The sequence below is a fragment of the Sciurus vulgaris genome (genome assembly GCF_902686455.1).
Source record: "Sciurus vulgaris genome assembly, chromosome: 6".
In the NCBI taxonomy this organism is placed as follows: Eukaryota; Metazoa; Chordata; class Mammalia; order Rodentia; family Sciuridae; genus Sciurus; species Sciurus vulgaris.
In genome coordinates, this window is record NC_136466.1 from 61728246 (window position 1) to 61748288 (window position 20043).

Here is a 20043-nt window from a genome sequence, read left to right on the forward strand (position 1 = left end):
GTCAGGTTGGAAATTGAGCAGGTCAAAAGTCAGGAGATTTCATAGAAAAATTCAAATTTCTGTGATCTTGAAAATCAGTCTGACCTTGTCTGTAACAGTGAGCTGGAGCTGAGGGGTCACCCTCCTTGAGGTGTGTGGGACCAGCACCATCCAGTGCTGCTGTCCATCCTGGTTCAACTTACAAAGGTCTGTGGCAACAGGCAACCATTCCTTGCAGACACCAGAGGCGAGCCCTTGCCCCTTGATTTGCAAGTGGGAGACTGGTTGACAGCCTTAAGGGGCCATCAGAGGCAATGGGGCAGGGGCTGAAGAGCTGGACCAGCCACAAGCCCCACGCCTCAGAGCCCCTGGGGCATGATGCCCTAAACCACCACCACCGCTACCGCCCAGCTCCCACTCTCCGGACTGCCTGGAGGAGGGTTTCTCATGGCTGCCATTTTTGGAGCAGCAGTTCCAGGCAGGCTGAGTGCTGTGTGAAGCACTTCACAGACCCTGGTCTCATTTTAGGGCACTTGCTTAAGGTCTGAAGCAGCTGGATGCCAGGTGGGGCAGGACTGGGCGTTTATGCCATTTCCTGGCTGATGCCCACCCCCAGGGCTCCAGTGAGGAAGTGAGGAGGGAGGGAGAGGGAAAGAGCCTAGAGCTGTTCCTCTGCTATTACCTGCCACCAGCGATGAGGCCAGCCTCAGTGTGGGGACCCAGAGTCTGGTGCTGGGGAGGCCTATGCTGCCTGAAGGGAAAAGTAGGGAAGGGCTGCTCCCGCAAGGGTGGGCCCCAGTGGGGGGCATCTGCTTCTTGTCACTGGCAAAACTCTGCCTGCAGCTGTCCTGAGTGAGTAGGCAGGCTGACACATGACCTCTGCAGCCGCATGGGGCTAAAATTAGAGAGGGCGGCGGGGAGGGAGGGGAGAGTCCAACCCCCAGGCCAGGCAGCCGGCCTCTGGGTTGGCCACCAACAGCACAGTGGTGACTGGAATCCAGAGGGAATCCCCAGGCTGAAACAGCAACCCCACAGTCCCGGAGCGCATTGGACAACTCCCTGGACCCATGAAGCCAGAGGGTTACACTTGAGCTCGCTGAGAACGGAGGAGCCCAGGCCCACCCTGTGGGCCCACGAGCAGCGCCTGGGCTGCTGAAGAGGGAGAAGGAGGAGGAGGACGTCTCTCCCTGGTTGCTGAGCCGGCTGTGTTCCAGCACCGTGGCCCCCCGGCTGCTCCGGCTGATTGTGGATGCTGCTCTTCCTTGCCCTGTGGGCCCTGGTGCCCTGCTTGGTTTTGCTAACCCTCTACTTTTTCTCCTCCACAGGAGGGAAGAGTGGAGGGAACAAGAAGAATGATGGTGTGAAGGTAAGCCCCCTGGGAGCCTGGCAGGGCCTGTCTCTGGCAGCGTTTCTGCCCACGGGGACGGGTTTTGAGGCCTGGGGCAAGACCTGGGCAGACACAGGTTATGTCTGTGGCCAGGCAGGCTGTCCCCAGACCCAGTGACCTGGGTTGTGGTGCCATCCTCTCAACATGCTTGTGAGGAGGGCGGGTGGGGGAGGGGGTGTGGCGGGGGGAGGGGGTATGGCGGAGAGAGGGAGAGGCAGGTAGTCTGGGGTTGGAATGAGCACAGAAAAGTGAAAGGTCGGGTTTCTGGGATTCTCCAGGGCTGAAGAACTGTGAGCAAGGGGGACAGGTATGGTACGAGGGACGACCTCCTCCTGCCCCAGTGTGGGTGTGCTGTGCCAGGCCCCTAACCTGTTGCACATGCTAGTCCAACCAGAAAAGCCCGTGGGGAAGGCAGCCATTCTCTAGGCCTGGGATCCAGAGGACCCCTTCCCTGCCAAGGCTTGCTGCTCCAGGGCCAAGAATCCCCTCCTGTGCCTACCAGGCCTGTCCCCTGTCCCCATCCCGATGCCCGAGCTACTTCCCTCCACACCCTGCTGGCCCCTCCTTCCCCTCTCTTCTCTCTCTTTCCTCTCCTTCCTGGGGCCTGGCCCCCCAGCTCTCACGGCTCCCTCCTCCCCTGCACACTATCGCCTGAGGGTTCTCCTCTCTTGAGACCGTGCCTCCTTCTGGGCTCAGTGCCCCACCTGGCTAGGGGCCCAGGACACTACAAGGTGAGATGCTGTGAGAGCACTGTCACCCAGGTGTGCTGGTGGCGTCATGGCTTCATTAAGGTCTCGGGCCACCCACTGGCTTTGGTCCACCAGGGATTGCCTGGGAGTGGGTCTGACTGGAAGTCCAGGGCCAGGTCGAGCCTCCTCTCTGCCCTTGCCTTCTGCTACTTGAGTTTCTCCTAGGTATGATGGCTGGCATGGACTTGGTGGTCATTTCCAAGATTTTAGTTCTAAAGACAGACAAGAAAGAAACAAAACCCCATCTCATCCTTCTCCCTTCTCATTCTGGGTGCTGAGGGATACAGTCATGTGCCACCTAATGACATTTCATATACAGCGATGGTCCCAGATGATTATAGTAGAGCGGGGCGATTCCTTCGCCTCGTATTTTTTCTGTCCCTTTTCTATGCTTAGATACGCAAACACCGTTGTACTCTAATTGCTGACAGCCCTGAGGACAGCACAGGTTTGCAGCCCGCGAGCAGCAGGCTATGCTGTATAACCTAGGCGTGTACAAGCTACCCCAACTACACCACTCTGGACGTTCACACAATGGCAAAATCACCTATGACACATTTCTCAGAATGTGTCCCTGTCATCAAGTGATGCTTGACTGTACATAACTAGTTGGTTATTAGTCAAAGTCAGTGGCTTTCACATTGAACTCTTTGGTGCTCACAGGTTCTGGGGAGGCCCCTCTGGCAACAGATGGGCCGGCCAGCACTACAAAGGGGGAAGCCCCATTCATAAGGTCCCCACACTTCCTTCCACCAGGACAGCTCCTAGTCACAGTTACCAGGGTTCTTAAGAGTAAAGGGTAGGTTCACCAGCAGCTAGACCTTGGCTGGTTATTTAAACTCCCTGAGACTGAGTTTTCTCTTTCATGCAATGAGGCTAAAAGGATTCCCACCTCCTAGGGTACTCTCAAGGATTAGCTGGGATAACGTTCATTGAGAGCTTAGCGCCGTGCTAGTGTGGGATACTGTACGTGCTCACTAGATGCAGGCCAGGGTTAGTTTTTCTATTTTATGTGTTAGACTTTTGCCTAACATATAAAATTTTGTGTGAAATTTCCCTTGAAAGCAAAGTTTGTTCAAGAAAATATTTGGAAACCACAGATTAAAAGCCAACCCAGTTTATCAACTTCACACGCACCTGGCCAAATCCTGTGTGGACTCTGGTGTTCAGTTAGGGTTAGCCTACCTTTGGAGCTGTCCTTGAGCCAACACTTCACAACTCGAAAGGGTAAGAGAGGGATGTGCGGCATGGGAACTGCCAGTTGTGGAACAGCTGGAGGGACCTCTCTGCCCAGTGTGTAGATGCCGAGCTTGGGATGCTGGACCCTGGGGAAGGCCATCTCCCTGGAGATGGTATGTGGAGGCAGAGGCCACAGTGCTGGTGTGCTGTGGCCCAGGTCAATGGAAGAGAAGGCTGCAGAGGGAGAAAAGCCACCCAGTCTGCCTGCTCTTGGATGTGGCCCTGACGAAGTCTGATGAAGAGCCCTGGGTGTGGGGTCAGGAGGTGCTACCTTAGGCTGGATGCAGGGAAAGAAGCTCCTTCAGTTCCTCTCTAGCAAGGCCAGAAGGTAGAGGTTGGCAGAGGGCAGTGGGTGGGAGAGATCTGCTGGTCATCACAGAGCTTTCCAGTGGGCACAGTTGAATGGCATTACTGCTTCCTACAGTGCTTGGCAGACCCTAAGCGCCTTCTCGGGTGGCCTGCGTGTGGATGACGAGAAACTCAAAGGCCATCCCTGGACAAACTATCTCTTTTTAGCTTGGACTGTGAGCTCGGATGGAGGAGGGAGGGAATCTGGCTGGGAGATGAAAGTAACTCAGAAGGCCTGGACCAGCATCTGGGGAACCAGGCCTGCCATGTTCTCCCTGGAGAAGGAGGGTAGTAGGGTGGGGGAAAGATTCTAACCATGTTTTCCTCAAGCCAGGAAGCTATTGTGGGAGTCTGGGTCTCACTGGTCCCTCTCTCTGGGGGACCGTGGTCCTGGGTCTGTCATCTGTACAAGGGGAGCACTCTGGTTGTTTGCAAGGGTTGGTGAGACAGTCACCCCAGTGGGACCTGGTGGAGACACATCATGACCTACATTCATTCAGCCAAAGGGGGACATCCATGCTCTTCCTGAAACCTAGTCCTTAGAGACCTGCTGCCATTTCATCTGGGGCTTAAGGAGAAACAGTGATTGGTTCCAGTGCTGGAGGAAAGGCCACCTCAGCTGGAGTTCAGAGATGACTGTACTTCATGGCCCTTTAAGGGCTTTTCAAGGTTGATCAATCACGTTTGATTTCCACCATGCTTGCTGACCTTAGAACCTCCCTTCTTCGTGTGGTTCTAAGAGAGGTGGCTCTACCTTCAATGAAAGTCCTTTTCAATCAAACGCTAAAGCGCCGGTTAGTGTGGGTTGTCAGTGGCATCCTTATTTTGTGATTTAGGGACATCGAACCTTTCTCCAAGAAGCAGTGCCTGCCCGCCACCCCTAGGCCTCAGCTTCTACCTAAAAGGGCCCACTGCTCCTACCCCTCACCTCACTCACTGCCCCTGTTGGTGTCCCATCCGTGCCGTCGTGACCTCTCTCCCCATGTCCCATCCTGTCACTGTGCGTCCGAATCTGATGCAGTCTTTGCTCTGTGTTATCTCCTCGTGTCCCGCCTGGAACCTCCTGGCCCCTGAGAGGCTCCTCAGGTTTCTGCTGACAGCTGAGTTGTGTGGGACTGTCCCCTTTCCCTACACACTGAGCCTGGCTTGGCTTCAGCCAGGGTGGGAGGCCAACATGAGGAGAAAAAGAGGAGAGAGGAGAGGAGAGGAGAAGAGAGGAGAGGAGAGGAGAGGAGAGGAGAGGAGAGGAGAGGAGGAGAGGGCGCATGCAGGTGGCTGGCTATGAAGCCACACTGTTCTGCCTGACTGGGGAAGATGCAGAGTCTGAGCACACAGGCACGGAGATGCCCAGTGAGCCATCCCTGCTACATCTAGGGAGGCCCTGGTTGGAAGCATGGAATTAGGTTCTGGCACTCAGAAGGTCACTGGATCATGGAATTAGAAAGCCCAAGATTAGACCTGAAACCTTCAAGAAATACCAAGAGCCCCACCTCCATGGTGAAGACTGACAGAGGTGGCCTCTGAAGTTTCTTCTTGCTCCCTCTCACAGGGTAGCAGGTGAGGGGCCTTATGGCCGCTCAGGTGTAAGGACATCTAGGACAGGATAAGCCTTTGAAGAGGGTCAGGCTGTGGGTGCCTGGCACTCAAGGCAGAGGACAGAGCTTTGCACTCAGGCCTCAGATGTGCCAGTGGCTTGCCGAGAGAGCCTGGGCAGGCCACTGCCCCTCTCTGGGACTCTCTCATCTTCCAATGCAAGTGTCAGTCTCAATCTGCACTTTCTATGAGTGTGAGCCCGAGACTCCTAACTCTGAGAGCCAAGGGAAGGAGAAGGGGATCTGCACTTGTACTCCTGCTTCCCTTAGCGCCGTGGCCAGTACAGGGGATGCTGCCAAGTGCAAGGACAGGCCAACTGGCAAGGCCGCACGACTCCAGCTCTAGACTCAGCTTCACTTCTGATGGTGTCTCAGTTTCTCCAACGTAAAGGAGCTGAATGGGACAGTGGCTGGGAAGTTGTGAGTGCACGAGGCCATGTAGAGGACTGGCCCCCTTGCCTGGCCCCGACATCTCCAGTGTTCCCTGGGGATATTTCTGGAAATGGAGATGTCCAGTTCCCACCCCAGATCTAGATATCAGACTCCTCAAAGGGGTCCTGGTTCTGCACATTTCTGATGAGTTTCCCATGGCTGGGAATGTAGCTCAGTGGTAGAGTGCTTGCCTCACATGTGCAAGGCCCTGGGCTTGATCCCCAGTACTGCAAAAGAAGGAAATGAAAAAGGAGACACATTTCCTGAGTGACAGCGAAACTCAGCTGGGAGTGGGGTCCTCTTAGGAGAGATGTGGGAGCCTATGGGGAGGCTCTTGGCCTATGCTCCCTTCAAGAGCACTGGACTCTGGAGGCCTTGGGCAATTGGCAGCCAAAGCCAGGACTAGCTTCCTCCATCAGAGTGAGGTGTAGTGGGCAGCCCTGGTCCAAGGGAGGCTTGGCCTTGAGCTTGGTCATTATCTTGGTAGACCCAGGCAGCTGAACATGAGGACCCAGAATGTCAGACTGAGAGGGCTGACCCTGCCAGGCCAGCTCCTGCTGGTGGCCCTGATGCCTTTACCCAATGCCAGGCCAGCAAAGGACCACAGAGGATGACCCTGAGGCCCATCCTCCTTCCAGACATCCCTTGTCGTTTCTCTGCTCCCTGCCGTTTTCACGCTGTGTCTTTTCCTGTCCCATCTCTTCTCCTTGTTTTTCCAGAAAAGAAAGTCCAGTTCCAGCGTTCAGTTAATGGTGAGTGTCTGCCGTCTCCTCCACGCCGGTAAATGCTGGGCCTCGGACCATTCCTCCCTTGCTCCTGCCTCCCTCCTGCAGGCTGCACTGGAACCCGGGGCGGGGCGAGGGTGCTCAGGGCGTGCTTGGTACAATGGCCTTGTGTGACAACGTGTGTGTTGTGTGTGTGTGTGTGTGTGTGTGTGTTATTTGCGTGTTTCTGTTGACACCTCCAACGCCACAGATCAGGCCAGCAGGCTGACAACAGCCCTGAGACCTCCTCGGGCTTATGTAAAGGTGGATTTGAGCATGATCCCACGTCCAGCCCTTGGCTTCTGACTTCTCCCCACCCCTCTGCTCTAGAATTCATCTCAGGGCTTGGTTTGTGCCAGTTGTGGCCAGGGTGGGGCTCTGTTTGGCCAAAGTGGTAGGTGCCATGAAGGTCCCCTTGAGCTTACATAGGCTGCTGGGGCAGAGGAACCACCAGAACTGCCTCTGTCTAGGGCTTCCAGGTGGCCTACGTCCCTCTTCTTCTGGTTCCATGGCTGTCTCACTCAGTTGTGTGGTTTTTCTCCCCTCTGAAAAGCCCACTCTCTCTCACACTGGGCCTCCCTCTATCTGTCTTCCTCTCCTGCCAGTGTGTGTATTCCTTCCCCATTCTGTGGCCACCATGGTGTCTCTCTGCTCCCCCACACCCCCTCTTTGCCCCCTTGAGCAGAAAGGACCCAGGAATCCCTCCCAGTCCTTCCAAAAAGGTTAGGGATCTCCTTTCAGTATCCCTTCATCGGGGCCCCGCCCCAGCCACCTGCAGAGCGGGGCCCTCCCTCCTCAGGCTGAGAAGTCTGGCAGGGTTTCAGGCAGCATCTGGATGGCGGAGCCGTGGGACTTCAGACGCGGTCCGCATGAGCAGGCAGCTGGGGCAGTCCCCAGCTGGCCACACCTGTGCTGCTCACCAAACAGGCCTCACCATCTCCCCTGTTCTTTTTGGCAGGAATCTTCAGAGAGCACCAACACCACCATCGAAGATGAAGACACCAAAGGTAGGGGACGGTCTTGCCTCTGGCACCTAGCCCCCAGATTCCCTGGTGCTTTTGGGGCAGACCGCTTCACCCCCAGAAAGGCCCTGTGCCTGCCTGTTTCCCATGTCTGGGCAGAGCCTTGCCCTGGCTTCTGACAACAGACCCCCTGTGGGGCATGACTTCTCCATGTGGAGTCCCAGACCACTGGAATGGCACAGATGGTCTTTACTTATTTTAGGGTTATAGATTTTACTTGAACACATATTAGAGAAAAAAAAATCACAAATTCAAGTCATGAATGTATACTGCACGGTATAAATTTTTCCTTTGAAATAAATGTTTCTAAGAGTTTCTTTTTAAAAGTGAGTTGATATTTAAAGCATGAAGTAATAATAGTAAAGAAAGGAGGAGGAAAAATCCAGAAAATTCAGTCTGCCAGTGGAAAATCCTGCCCAAGACCAACCCTAAGTGCAGGGGCTACTGTAGCTAAAGATTGATAGTCTATAAAAGCTCTCAGATGAATGAGGGGGTGAAGATGATCTGAAATCAGGTGGTAAAAGAGGAAATTGAAAGAATAGCATATGCAGCTGTGATGTATGGATACTTGTTAAACCCTGTGCTCGTTCCCGGACTTTTTCTGGTCTAACATACTGGGCCTTCACACCAACGCTGCGAGGCAGGCCCTGTGATGGACTCCGTTCTCCAACTGAGGAAAGTTCAGAGCCTGGGAAACAGGCCCACAAACCAGTTTACCAGTGGGCTGGGGAGTTGAACCCAGGCAGTCTGGTCACAGTGTAGAAAGCATTCTGGGAGGCTGGAGGAAGGAACAGAAACCCTGAGCTGGTTTCTGCGTAGGGGACACCAAGTCCCTGATGTATTAACAATGTCCTGCTGCTCTGCCTGTACTGGGCACCCAGACCTCCTCATTTCCCAGGACAGAGAGCCCATTGGGCCCAGAGGTTTGCCCATTCCAGCAGGTGCCAGAGACATATAGGGAGTCTATGAAAATACACAGAAAGGCCATCGATATAGAGGGAACTCAGCTGTATCAGTTGAGACATTTTCCAGGAGTTTGATAGTTTGCTTTGAAAAGAATACAATGACAGGAGAAGGAGAATTTTATGGTAGCATTCTCCTTTTGCACAATCGTGATTCGGGCTTTTGGGCAGCTTTGACATGCTACACACCATGGCTGTTCCTGACTTCTGCTAGCAGCCTGGAAGATGGGCCTAGCCGGTGGGTGTCTCTTTCTGGTTAGTTCCAACTTGGGGCATCACAGCCTGGTGCGAGCAAATCAGTTGTCTATGATAGCACCTGGAGCCGTCTTTACGACTGCCTTTTCTTGAAGGATTGCCCACTAGGGTCAAGCAGTTTGTTGGATCCCCCAGGTGCGAACTTCTAACCACAGCCCCTATGACTCCACCTACCCCTGTGGATTCTAATTCCGTAGGTCTGTAGTAGACCAAATCATGAGTAAGTTGTGCAAGTCCATTTGCTGGGTAACCCTTGCACAACTTACTCAACCTGAGACCCAGTTTCTTTAATAATAAAGAGGTGATGATAGAGTACCAACCTCAGAAATCACTATGCAGGTAAAATGAGAAACTGCATCTAAAGTACATACACAAGCCAGGGGTAATGCAATCCTGTGATCCCAGTGACTCTGGAGGCTGAGGCAAGAGTATTGCAAGTTCAAGGCCAGTCTTGGCACTTAAAGAGACTCCATCTCAAAATAAAAAATAAAAGGGCCAGGCAGGTACTAGTGGTAGAGTGCCCCTAGATTCAATCCTTAGTACTGAAAGAAAATTAATAGTGATAAATAAAAATAAAAGTATATTCACAGCATTTAGCATGTGGCAAGTGTTGTTTTTTTTTTTTTTTTTTTAATCTTATTTCTGGTAGATGCAGTGGCACACGCCTGTAATCCCAGCAGCTCGGGAGGCTGAGGCAGGAGGATGGCGAGTTTGAGGCCAGCCTCAGCAAAAGTGAGGTTACTAAGCAACTCAGTGAGACCCTGTCTCTAAATAAAGTACAAAATAAGGCTGGGGATGTGGCTCAGTGGTTGACTGCCCCCGAGTTCAATCCCTGGTACAAGCCCACCCAAAAAATATCTTTTTTTTTTTTCAAACTGGAGTTAATGGTTGAGTGACAGGAAGTCACAGGACATTTTCTTAGAGCATTAATTTTAGTCAAAGATTATATTAGGAAAATATTTAAATGTTAAACAGAGAAGTATTTGGAATAGAATGCAAACTGTGTACGCACAATTGTGTAAAATGGGAACCTTCGGAGCGAAGTTTTCCACCCAGGGAAACAGCTTCAGGCTACGTCCCTGGCCCTGCGTTTACTTCCTCACAGGGATTAGGATCAGGCACTTTGTCTTGAAGTTTAGTTCACCTCCACTTCTGCACAGAGCAGTGTGAGTCCCAGAGAGGAGGAAGGGCGTGTATAGGACCCCGATTCCACACATGTAGAAAAGCCCAGGAGGCCATTCTGCTGGAAGCTGCTGGCCCAGCCTGGGGCTTCTCCTGGTGTGGGAGGAGAGAAGAGGCATTCTGCCTCCCCCAGCTCCCCAGGCTCAGAGAAAATGCCCAGAGAACTATTTTCTGGTGTTAACTTGTTAAGCCCTCTTACTAAGTGAGAATAGCAGCTGGTGGGGTGGACTCAGATCTAACATTAAAGTTAATTAGAAATGTCATCCTTCAGGGAGCCAATTCCCCTGAGGGAAGGAAGGGACATGAATATTTCAGAGCACTCTGGCTTCAGGCACAGGTCTCTCGCCTTCTGAACTGCGCTGGGCTCTCTCAGCCTTCCTCCCCATTTTCCTACCTGCTCCTGATTAGCTCCATGCAAAATTAATTTTCTCTCCAGTCTGAAGAACTGCCTCAGAATCTGGGCAGAGACGTTCTGGGAAATACCCGTCAGGAACGCTTGCCCTATCTTGGCTTCAGCATGCTGTGTGATCTTAAGAGAGCACCTTAGCTTCTCTGGGGCCTCAGCTTACCCATCTGTAGGGAAACACTCCCAGACTGGATCATCTGGGTGGGTACCTGGCAGAGGAGAATTACCAAACACCACTACTGAGCATCTGCTGGATGAATTTCATGCCCAGCAATGGGGTTTCTGAGGGCACAGAAAGAGCCCAGAACCAGAGTGGATTTCAGCTGGAAGAAGCACAGGACTCCAGATCTTCTGTCTCAGAGAACAAAGCTGGGAGATCTCCTGCCCACTGGTCTTCCACTGTTTGCAAACTTGGTGTGATAAGTGGTAGGAGTCCTAACCTCAAGCATGGTCACAGATTGTGCTTGTGGAGGTAGTGTCCAGAACTCAGGAGGAGATAGAGAGCTGATATCCTGCATTCTCTGGGCCACACCTGAGACTGTGTGCTCACACTCAGAGAGACATCCAGATAGATCCTTAAGACCTTTGAGGAGTGCTTGGCCAGCTTGAGGCAGGACCTGGAAACCATATTACGGAGGCTGTGAACCCAGAGAAGAGAAAACTGGGTGGCAGGAGACCCAGAAAGGCTCTGGGTGGGAAGGTGCTTACTCCAGAAGGAAGAAAGAAGACCAGAACACTAACTAGGGACTTTCAGGGACACTGATGTGGAAGAAGAAGGAGGGTACACATTGCAAGAGCTATGTGGGCTGCCTGGCAGGTCACAAGCCACAAGTTTTAACCAAGACCAAGCCTTCCTATCAGGCTGCTGGGAAGCCCCCCTGCCCCTGCTTGCGATGCAAGGCTCTGCCTCCGAGATTTCCCCAGGACAAGAACCACAGCTCACTTTTATGGACTGCCGTTCGCTGTCCTAAATGCTGGACCCAATGCATCCTTGTTGACATGAGTGAGTTGATGTTAGAGTCTTGGAGCAGCAGCTGGCTCTTAGGATTAGCTATCTCTGTGGGTATTTTCTTAACTCAGTCCTCAAGACAACTCTTTAAGGTAGGTATCCCATTAGTATCTCCATCACGCATATGAAGAAACGGAGGTATGGGGCAGCCCTTTGCACAGGGGCACACTGATATTAAGTGGCAGAACCAGATTGGAATCCTAGGCAGTCTGGCTCCAGAATCCACGCCCTGGACCACTTTGCTGGACTCCCTGCAATGGCAGGGACAAGCAGCCTGTGGGAGGTAGGATAATACTTTGAGGCTTATGGGATGACAAGCTGGAAGGGTCTCAAAGTTCATGCAGAGAAGGCAAGCATGGTGCCATGGGTCCCACATCCCATCAGAAGCACGTGGGCCTGCTCTACGTTGCCACCTCTGACTCCATGTAGGAGTGGCTGGACTGAGGTGCTTCTTGGCAGGGCTGGGTTCTTCCTGTCTTCCATCTCCAGTTTTCTTGAAGGAGGGTAGAGCTGACCAGGAGGCCAGGTCCTGGAGCACCTAGTGATGCAGGCAGCCAGGTAACTTGTGCAATTCCAGGGGACAGGGCAAAGGTTGCTGCAGACTCTGGTTTGGAGCTATCCACTGCTTCATTCATTTGCTCTGCACCAGGTGATTCCTCTGCCCCAACCCAGGTATGGTCCCAGAGAGATGGGGAGAACCCCTAAATGACCAGGTTATGCTCATGGTCTCAAGACAGGCTCATTTCCAGCCAGGTGATGCTAACTGGAGCCAGGAGCAAAAGAATTATTTGTTTACTATGATGATGGACATTAAACCATAATCGCTCTATCTGCCTAGCACCTACCATATGCCAGGGGCAGCTCTGGGCCCAGGTGTAGGGGAGATGTTGTGCTTTGGAGCTGCTAACTCTTGTTGGGGTCCCAGCTCTACCAGAGGCAGCCTTTAGCTTCTCTCACCTTTGGTTCACTCATCTGTGATGTGGGAGGGAAGTTGTGCCGTGAGGCTCCGAGACTCTGTAGGTTAAAGACGGGCCTCAAGGCTGGGTATGTTCTTTCATTTATTCAATATTAAAGGGCTGAGGGGGCGAGGCCTATTCTAGGCTCCAGGGAAGCCACGGCCCAGCTCCCGTGAGCTCATATTGAGTTGAGAGACAGAAAAGCATGTGGGCCAAGCAATGGCGAGGTGGAGCGTCAGTACAGTGAGTAGGTTGGGGCACCCTAGGCTGCAAACCAGGCTCATTACCTACTGTGTTCCGTGTCTGTGGGCAAATCACAGCCCCTTACAGTCTCGGTTTCCCCAGCAGTCTGGTAAGGAGGTTGAGTCACTGGCCCCCAAGGGTTTCTCCAACCTGGTGGAACTATGACTCTATATCCGCCTGGGCTGCAGGTGAGCTCCAGGTGTGGGCAGCTTGGGAGAAAGGGAAGGCCAGGGCCTCTGCCAGGCTTGGTCTCCCTGCCAGCTTCCAGAATGAGAACCCTGAGGCCTGGCCTGAGCCTGCTCTCCAGACACTGTGTTCACCTACCTCACCTGGGACTGCTCTGGTGGCCAAAGAGTGGCCAGGCATGAGACCAAGCCTGGGGGAGGAGGGAGGCAGGGCCTGTCTCTGGGAATCTGAGGGAGGCTTCTGTCAGGCTGTGTTGGGATCCAGGATGCCAGGCTTCAAACTCCTTCATTACGGAGGCTAGTCATCTCATGTGTGACATGGGGACATGCCAGTCTTGCCTGTCTCCCAGAGTGTTTGAGGAGCAGAGGAGGCAGCCCCCTGGCCTGGGGGGACAGGGTCCTGCAGAAAATGGCAGTGCTTACAATGTGCTTCCTATGCGTCAGGCTTCCGGACAGTGCTTCATCACATCGTCCCATCCACATAGCACAACAGCGCTGGGAGGAGGACACTATCATCTTCACTCAGCAGACTAGCAAACCATCTTGTGGCCCACAGCTGCACAGCTTGTAAGGACCTGGGCTGGAGTTCAACAAAGACCTGGTTTCCATTATGTGTTTGACTCCAAATGAGTGGAGGGTGATAATGTCCCCCATTTAACAAATGGGAAAACTGAGGCTCAGAACATCACACATCAATAAGAAAACTGACACCTAACTCTCTACTAGAAAGGTCAGCTGCTCGTGGTGTTTCAGTGAGAGAGAGGGGAGAGAGCAACTGGGATTCATGAATGCTAGAAAGTTCTGGACAGCTCAATTCCTGAATCCTATGGGATTGAGCCAAAATCTCACTCAGATACAAGGAATGGGCAAGCCCTGGGGCTGTCCTTGGTGGCCTCAGATTTGGCCATGGGGGAGCCCTGTTTCATTGAGGTTAATCAGGTGACTGTTAATGCCCGTGGCCAAGGTGGAAGGGAGACATATTTTGGAGTCAAGACCTGCATTCAAACCAGGTCTATGGAATGTCTACTATGCTTGTTGGAGGCAAAGGCTTTCAGCCAAGACACCTCTGCCCTTCTTAAATGAGGGGATTTTCCCCTCTTTTCACCCTTCTGGACCTCAGTTTCTTCTTTTTTGAAATGGGGAGAATGCTATCTACCCTCCAGGGACAATGCAAGGATAAATGAGAGACAATGCAAAGATAAATGATCTGTATGAGGCCTCAGGTCCCAGCACAGGGTCTATCTGGCACATAAGGACTCAGGAAGCTGTAGCTGGTGTTTCATTACTATCATCATCATCATTATTATCTCTGTGTCCCCTCCTGCCTTACAGTGCGGAAACAGGAAATTATAAAAGTGACAGAGCAGCTGATTGAAGCCATAAGCAATGGAGATTTTGAGTCCTACACGTGAGTCAGCTGGGCTCATTCTGCATGTCCTGCCTGGATTGTGGTTCAGGGGGTGCCAATGGCTAACTTGGGGTCCCTACTGCAGACGCTCATTCGCTCACTCTGCATGTGCTGTGAATGAGACTGAGCTCCAACGTCTGTTCTGCACTCAGATTTTATGTTTCACATAGAGCTTTCTGCTCACAACACCTCTCTGTATCTCAGTCCTCCTTTCCCTGCTCTCCTTCCTCATCTTGTTCCCAGGAGGAACTCCATCAAAGTTCCTTTGCTTCCCCAAGGAAAGAGAGGGTGTCTCCCCTCCAGCATGGGAAGGAGGGGAGGGAGGCAGGCCCTCCTCAGTCCTGCCCGTCTGGCTCCTGTGCTGGACCTCCTCAGGGCTCTGACCTCAGCTGGACAGGAGCAGGCAGGGACCCATAGGGTGTGTACCTTCAGTGAGCAGGGTTGAGCAAAAGTACCTCAAAACAGAACCTTAAATCCTCTGGAGAATAAGGCACCGTGCACAGAAATAGCATCAAATGAAGCAGGTAGTCTGTGACATCCCGCAGTTGCTGCAGGCCTTTGCCAGGAGAGCGGAGCGTGGGCTGGGCTGGGGCGCCCTCTGTTGGTCCCTCTGGCCAAGAAGGAGACTCAACCCCTCCCTAGAGAGCAAAAATTCTGGACTTCAACCTTAGCATTTTGGCCAGTACTGATAATAAGGCCTAGATCTGGCTTCCCCTCATATACATTTTGGTACAGAAAGCCTGCCATCTGAGGCAGAGTGACCTTGCCTGTTGGGATAAGGTGAGTTGGGAATAACCTGGCTGGGGTTTGCACCTTGGACAGTCTGTTTCTGGTGTCCATTGTGCCCAGGAGCTGAAGTGTGCCTCCCAGAGGCTTGGAAGTCAGGATGGTTCTCATGGTGGGAGGGTTTCTGCAGCAGTGGGCAGCAAAGCTCCTAGAAATTCACTGATTTTCTCTGGAGGAACAAGGCACTTGGGAGGTGCATGTTGAAACTGAAACTGGCATGTCCTATACATATGTATGTATGCACTCGTACACATGTGTGCACGTTTGTGACTGTGTGCACAAGAAATGTGCCCAAGTTGCATTCACATGTGGGCCTGGGTGTTGCACAAAAGCCCAGAAACAGATTGTTAGGCTGGTCTTGCCGCTGACCCTAGAGAGTAAAATTGGGATATATTATGCTAATGATTCTGGAAAGGCACATCCAGAGAGCAAGAGAGTGGTGTCCCTTATGGCCCCTAAGCCCCTCAGTGCCATTTCTTGAGACCCTTGGGAACCCCTTCCACTTCTGTGATATCACTTTGGTATCTGAAGCCTACCCTAGGTTCTGACCCTTGCCATGACCTCTGGGCCCTGGAGTCTGGGTGCTGTGTATCCGTGAAGAAGTCCCTCATCTCCCTTAGCCTTGGTTTCCCATATGTACACTGCAGCCTGAGTCCTGGTGTTCTAAGAGGCAGGGACACCCAGACATCTCCACCAGTGGGGCCTCTGCAGTGGTGCACTCAGTCTCCCACACACTAAGCACCCTTGAAGGGTTTTGGAGCTGGAAGTGTCCCAGGCACCCCATGTGGACTGAGCATAGACCCCCCCCCCCCATCTCCTCTGTTTAATCTGTTTGGAGAATTTGAGGTCCTGAGTGGACAAGTGCACTGTGTGGGGTCACCTGAGCTTTATGCAGCTCAGGTAATGCTGGACCTGACATCCTCTTCCAGTGTCCCTAATTTCACTCTGGATTGGGCATTTCATCCACCCTGGGGCATTTCTTGTCCCTGGCTTCATTGCTGTTGTCACAGGAGTCTACATTGTCCCACGTAAGAGTCTATAAATCTGGGGATGAGGGAGACAATTTGTTCCCTTCCCCTGCTGGTGGTCAGGGTGTCCCAGAAGACGAACCTGGAAGGGAGCAGCTAGCTGAACACAGCCTCCTTTCACTGAGGGCCTCCTCGGCCACAGCCCTGTGCTCCTCTCTTCCAAATGCATCTCCTCTGATCTTACAGAAGGGGAACTGAGGCTCAAGTCAGAGCACTTTTGCAAAAATTAGCAAAATTCAGGGACTTACCTGGCTTGGTGAGTAGAGGTCACTTTTATGTAAAGGAAAAGATAGCCACCTACATTCACCCCAGGAAGACAAATTAGGGAATGCCCCCTCCGGCACTGTGTGGAGAGCAGAAAGCAGACTGTGTTTGTCCTGTTGGCACACTTTGTCCACAGCAGGACCCTGCTTACCTGTTCATGTTGCTCTTGCTTCAAGAGGTTAAGCCACTTGCTTGGGGTCTCATAACCAGTAAGTGGCAGAGCCAGGACTTGTACCTAGGTTTTCTGGATCTTGACGGCACCTACCACTCAGCCATGACCCACACTTGGCAGTGTGCAAGCCTCTTCCCATCCACAGGGGCTGCCCCTCCAAGGCTGCAGCAAGAAGCTTCCCCAGCCCCTCTTTCCTCTGGCTTCCTCCCCCAGGAAGATGTGTGACCCTGGAATGACAGCCTTCGAACCTGAGGCCCTGGGGAACCTGGTCGAGGGCTTGGACTTCCATCGATTCTATTTTGAAAACCGTGAGCAATCCCTTCTCTCTGGGGTGCCTGTTGTCTGCTCTCGTTCCATGTCCTGCCGGATGGCACAGCAGGGTGACAGGCAGGGCCCCAGGGGAGGCTCAGGAGCCAGAGAAGAGGAGGATTCCGTGTGGACCAGGGTTGGTACCCTCTTGGTTCCCTCTCCTAACCCTGGCATATCCACTGCCAGCCTGACTGGCAGTTGTCCCTCCTATGGCTGAGGATGGGGCAAGGTGGGGTGGGAGTCTCCAGAAACCAGGGATGCCTGTGACAAATCATTGCAGCCCTCTCCTATCCTCGAACCTGGAATGGGTCTGGGACCGGTATTTGTTGCTGATTTATAGATAAGGGAGCCTTCCCACTGGCTTACACCCCAAGCTACATCATGATGCCTATAACCATCCCAGCTGCCTGCTGGTCACAAGCTGGCTCCTGGATTGTGATGCACATGCCCCTGTTAGGCGGGCAGTGCAGGAAAGGGGGGGGGGGGACAGCGAGCTCACACTGCTGTGCCCCTGCCTGTTTGTCTAGGTCTCTGTCCTGCATGTCCGTCCTTCCTGGGCCTCTCCTCTGCAGGAGAGACCCTGGCAGCTTTGCAACCAGGGCTGTCAGGGGGCTGTCAGGGGGCTGAAGCTGGGTGCTTTCTGCCTGTGTCTGTGTCTCTCTGGGTCACGGATCAGAAGGGGACCAAGAAATGGGCATGCAGGTTAGAATCACAATGCTTAGGACCTGGAGGAAGGACCTGAGAGGTGGTATATCCAGGGTCCCCCAAAGTGAGGGGGGCCACTAGGTCTATACAACAGGGTATACAACTGTCGTATGCCACTAGGGCTATACAATAGGATTTCAGGGGTATGTAAACACCACTTGAAACATTGGCTAACATGGTGAGAAAGCTCTTCCTTCTTAATTCTCTTTCAATACTCCCACTCCAACCTAGGGGAAAGCCTCTGTGGAGGGCTTTGCCTTCTTTCCCACCCTATCCACAGGGTGGATACTGGGGCCTTTCATCTAGTCAGGAGATACCATGTCAGCATGGTGTCCTGGGGACCCTAGTCCCTAACAACAGTGGCAAGACTCATTCCCCTGACAATGCTAAACTGTTCATCCCTTCTGGAATTGTTCTAGAATGTTGGACACTGGTTTAACTTAACATCTCTCTGAGCTAATGTCCCTTTTTATCAAAGATCAAGTCAGTCCCAGGCTCAGATCCCTGGCAGGCAAGAGCTTGGGACAATGGTTGCATAACTTTATTTTGTTTTCTCTAAACTTAGTATTAAGATTTTATTCTGTAACACTGATTGTTCATTAATGATTGTGCTAGAAATTTCCTTTCAAAATAAACTTGTAAATTAGTAAAGCAAATCAATCCAGGAACATATTTTCGTGAAATAAGCACAGGTGGCTCTTGTATATGGTACAATATCAAGGTGGGTACTTCCATGACTGAGGATCTAGTCCAACTCTTTGTCATTCAGAAAGGGAAATTGAGGCCCAAAGAGGGAAATGACTTGTCCAAAGGAAGTTGGAGGCAGAACCTGAACCTGACTCACTCTCCTGCCATTGCCAGTGTAACCAGCTCCATCTGCACAGTAGCAGCCTCCAGCTGGGAGGGACACCCCTCTCTTGGCCTGCACCCTGCCTGACTGAATTTTATGGAGTACAGAGTACCAGAGTCCCCTCCCTAGGAAAAAGTTGTGAAGAATGAAGCTACATCTTCCTTTAATGGATCAGTAGCAGTAGAGATGAAATCCTCATGTGAACAGAGGTGGCTGGACTCTGTGGGTCCCCATCACACTGAAGCTCACCCACAGATCAGTGGGCCACCATTATGCCTCTGTCCTCTGGGAGTGCTGGTCCCCTGGTATAAACTCTCCTGTCTCCACAAAGCAGAGCAGAGACCAGGCCAAGGCTCCATATGAGGGTACAGGGATGACCATGGGACCGAACAGAGAGAGAAGCCCCTGCAGTCCCCACCTGCCTGGGCAGCAGTCGCCATCTTAGCACTGGCCCACCACTCTTGGTCACTTCCAAGGCAGGATCTTCAGGAGAAAAAGACCCAGAGTGACCACTCACTCACACCCTCCATGCAGTTAATCTTTTCTTGTGGAGGGCTCGGCCTTCTTTCCCACCCTATCCACAGGGTGGATACTGGGGCCTTTAATCTAGTCGAGAGACACCATGTCAGCATGGTGTCTGGGGACCCCTAACAACAGTGGCAAGACTCATTCCCCTGACAATGCTAAACTGTTCATCCCTTCTGGAATTGTCCTAGAATGTTCTAATTCAGTCCCACCAGGAGCCTGACTTCTTTTAGGTTCTACTGTAGTTCTTTCAGAAACTGGCCCAGGTTGGGCCAAGTCAGATGGCTTCTCTGGACCTCAGTTTCCATAACTACTAAAGAGATGCATTGAAATAGATGGTTTTGTGTGCCTTCACCCTGTATGCTGTCAGGGACATTTCATGGATGCCTTGTTGCATTGTTTAGGAGTGCCAGGTGGTGACCTTTGACCTCTGAGGTTCCCTAAGTCAATGACACTAAAGCTTCACATTCTGTATGTCTGAGAGCCCAGATTTCTAAGTCTGTTATTCTATAGTCTAAGACACATGATTTTGATAATTATCGAAAATCCTGGTATAGAGTGATCACAATATTTGGGGATGGATGCTATTGGGTGCTTTCTGCAATCCAGAAAAAATAAGACTTTCTACATTTTTCAGGAAATAAGTGGCTCACAAATCTGGCTGCATATCAGAATCAGAGGGTGGGGACTGGGAAGGGAGATTTTTATTAGTCCCTTGAACTGGGGTGTCTAAGGGTGGAACCGGGGAATATGTGTTTTGAATCTGTATCTATGTGACTGGGGACCATACTGGGGCTACTCTTAAAGGTTCCTCAAAAGGGTGAGAATCAGCCATCTGATTCTCCAACCCACCCCTGGGTCATTGTCTTTCTGTGCTTTTATTTTCTATACTGATGAAACAACAGAGCTTTTCTAGAACCAATATAATAATAATAGTGGTGGTGACCTCATACAGCAGGAGCTAGTTCAGGTACTTTTATCAGTTCAGTCACAATTACAAGATCAATGCCTAAACTCTGGAAAGCTCCGTGACCTCACTCCATGACTACCAATACAATCCCAAAAGTTAAGGGTTCTAAGATCCTACAGTTCTAATATTCTCCATGTTTTCATAATTCTGTATGTCTACCATAGAGGTGGCCGACAGGCAGCCCACAGCAACTGCTGTTGCTTTTCATGTAGCCTGTATGATGTTTCAAATTCAAAGTCTATACCACTAATTAAAAGTGAAAGTTGTCGTATAAAAATCCAGATTTCCAGATCCTCTTGAGACACCCAGTGTGGCA

General features: G+C 52.0%; 1 protein-coding gene across 2 annotated transcripts in view; it reads left to right on the top strand.

The window, feature by feature from the left end:
- CAMK2A (calcium/calmodulin dependent protein kinase II alpha) overlaps positions 1–20043 on the top strand; it is a 59919-nt gene that overhangs the window by 38114 nt on the left and 1762 nt on the right. The window contains exons 13-17 of one of the 2 annotated variants that reach the window (XM_079145985.1): positions 1305–1345; positions 6446–6478; positions 7449–7497; positions 14043–14118; positions 16582–16676. In XM_079145985.1, coding sequence (XP_079002111.1) covers positions 1305–1345; positions 6446–6478; positions 7449–7497; positions 14043–14118; positions 16582–16676 — 294 coding nt within the window. The remainder of the gene's footprint in view (positions 1–1304; positions 1346–6445; positions 6479–7448; positions 7498–14042; positions 14119–16581; positions 16677–20043) is intronic. The other variant, XM_079145986.1, reaches the window with a different exon arrangement.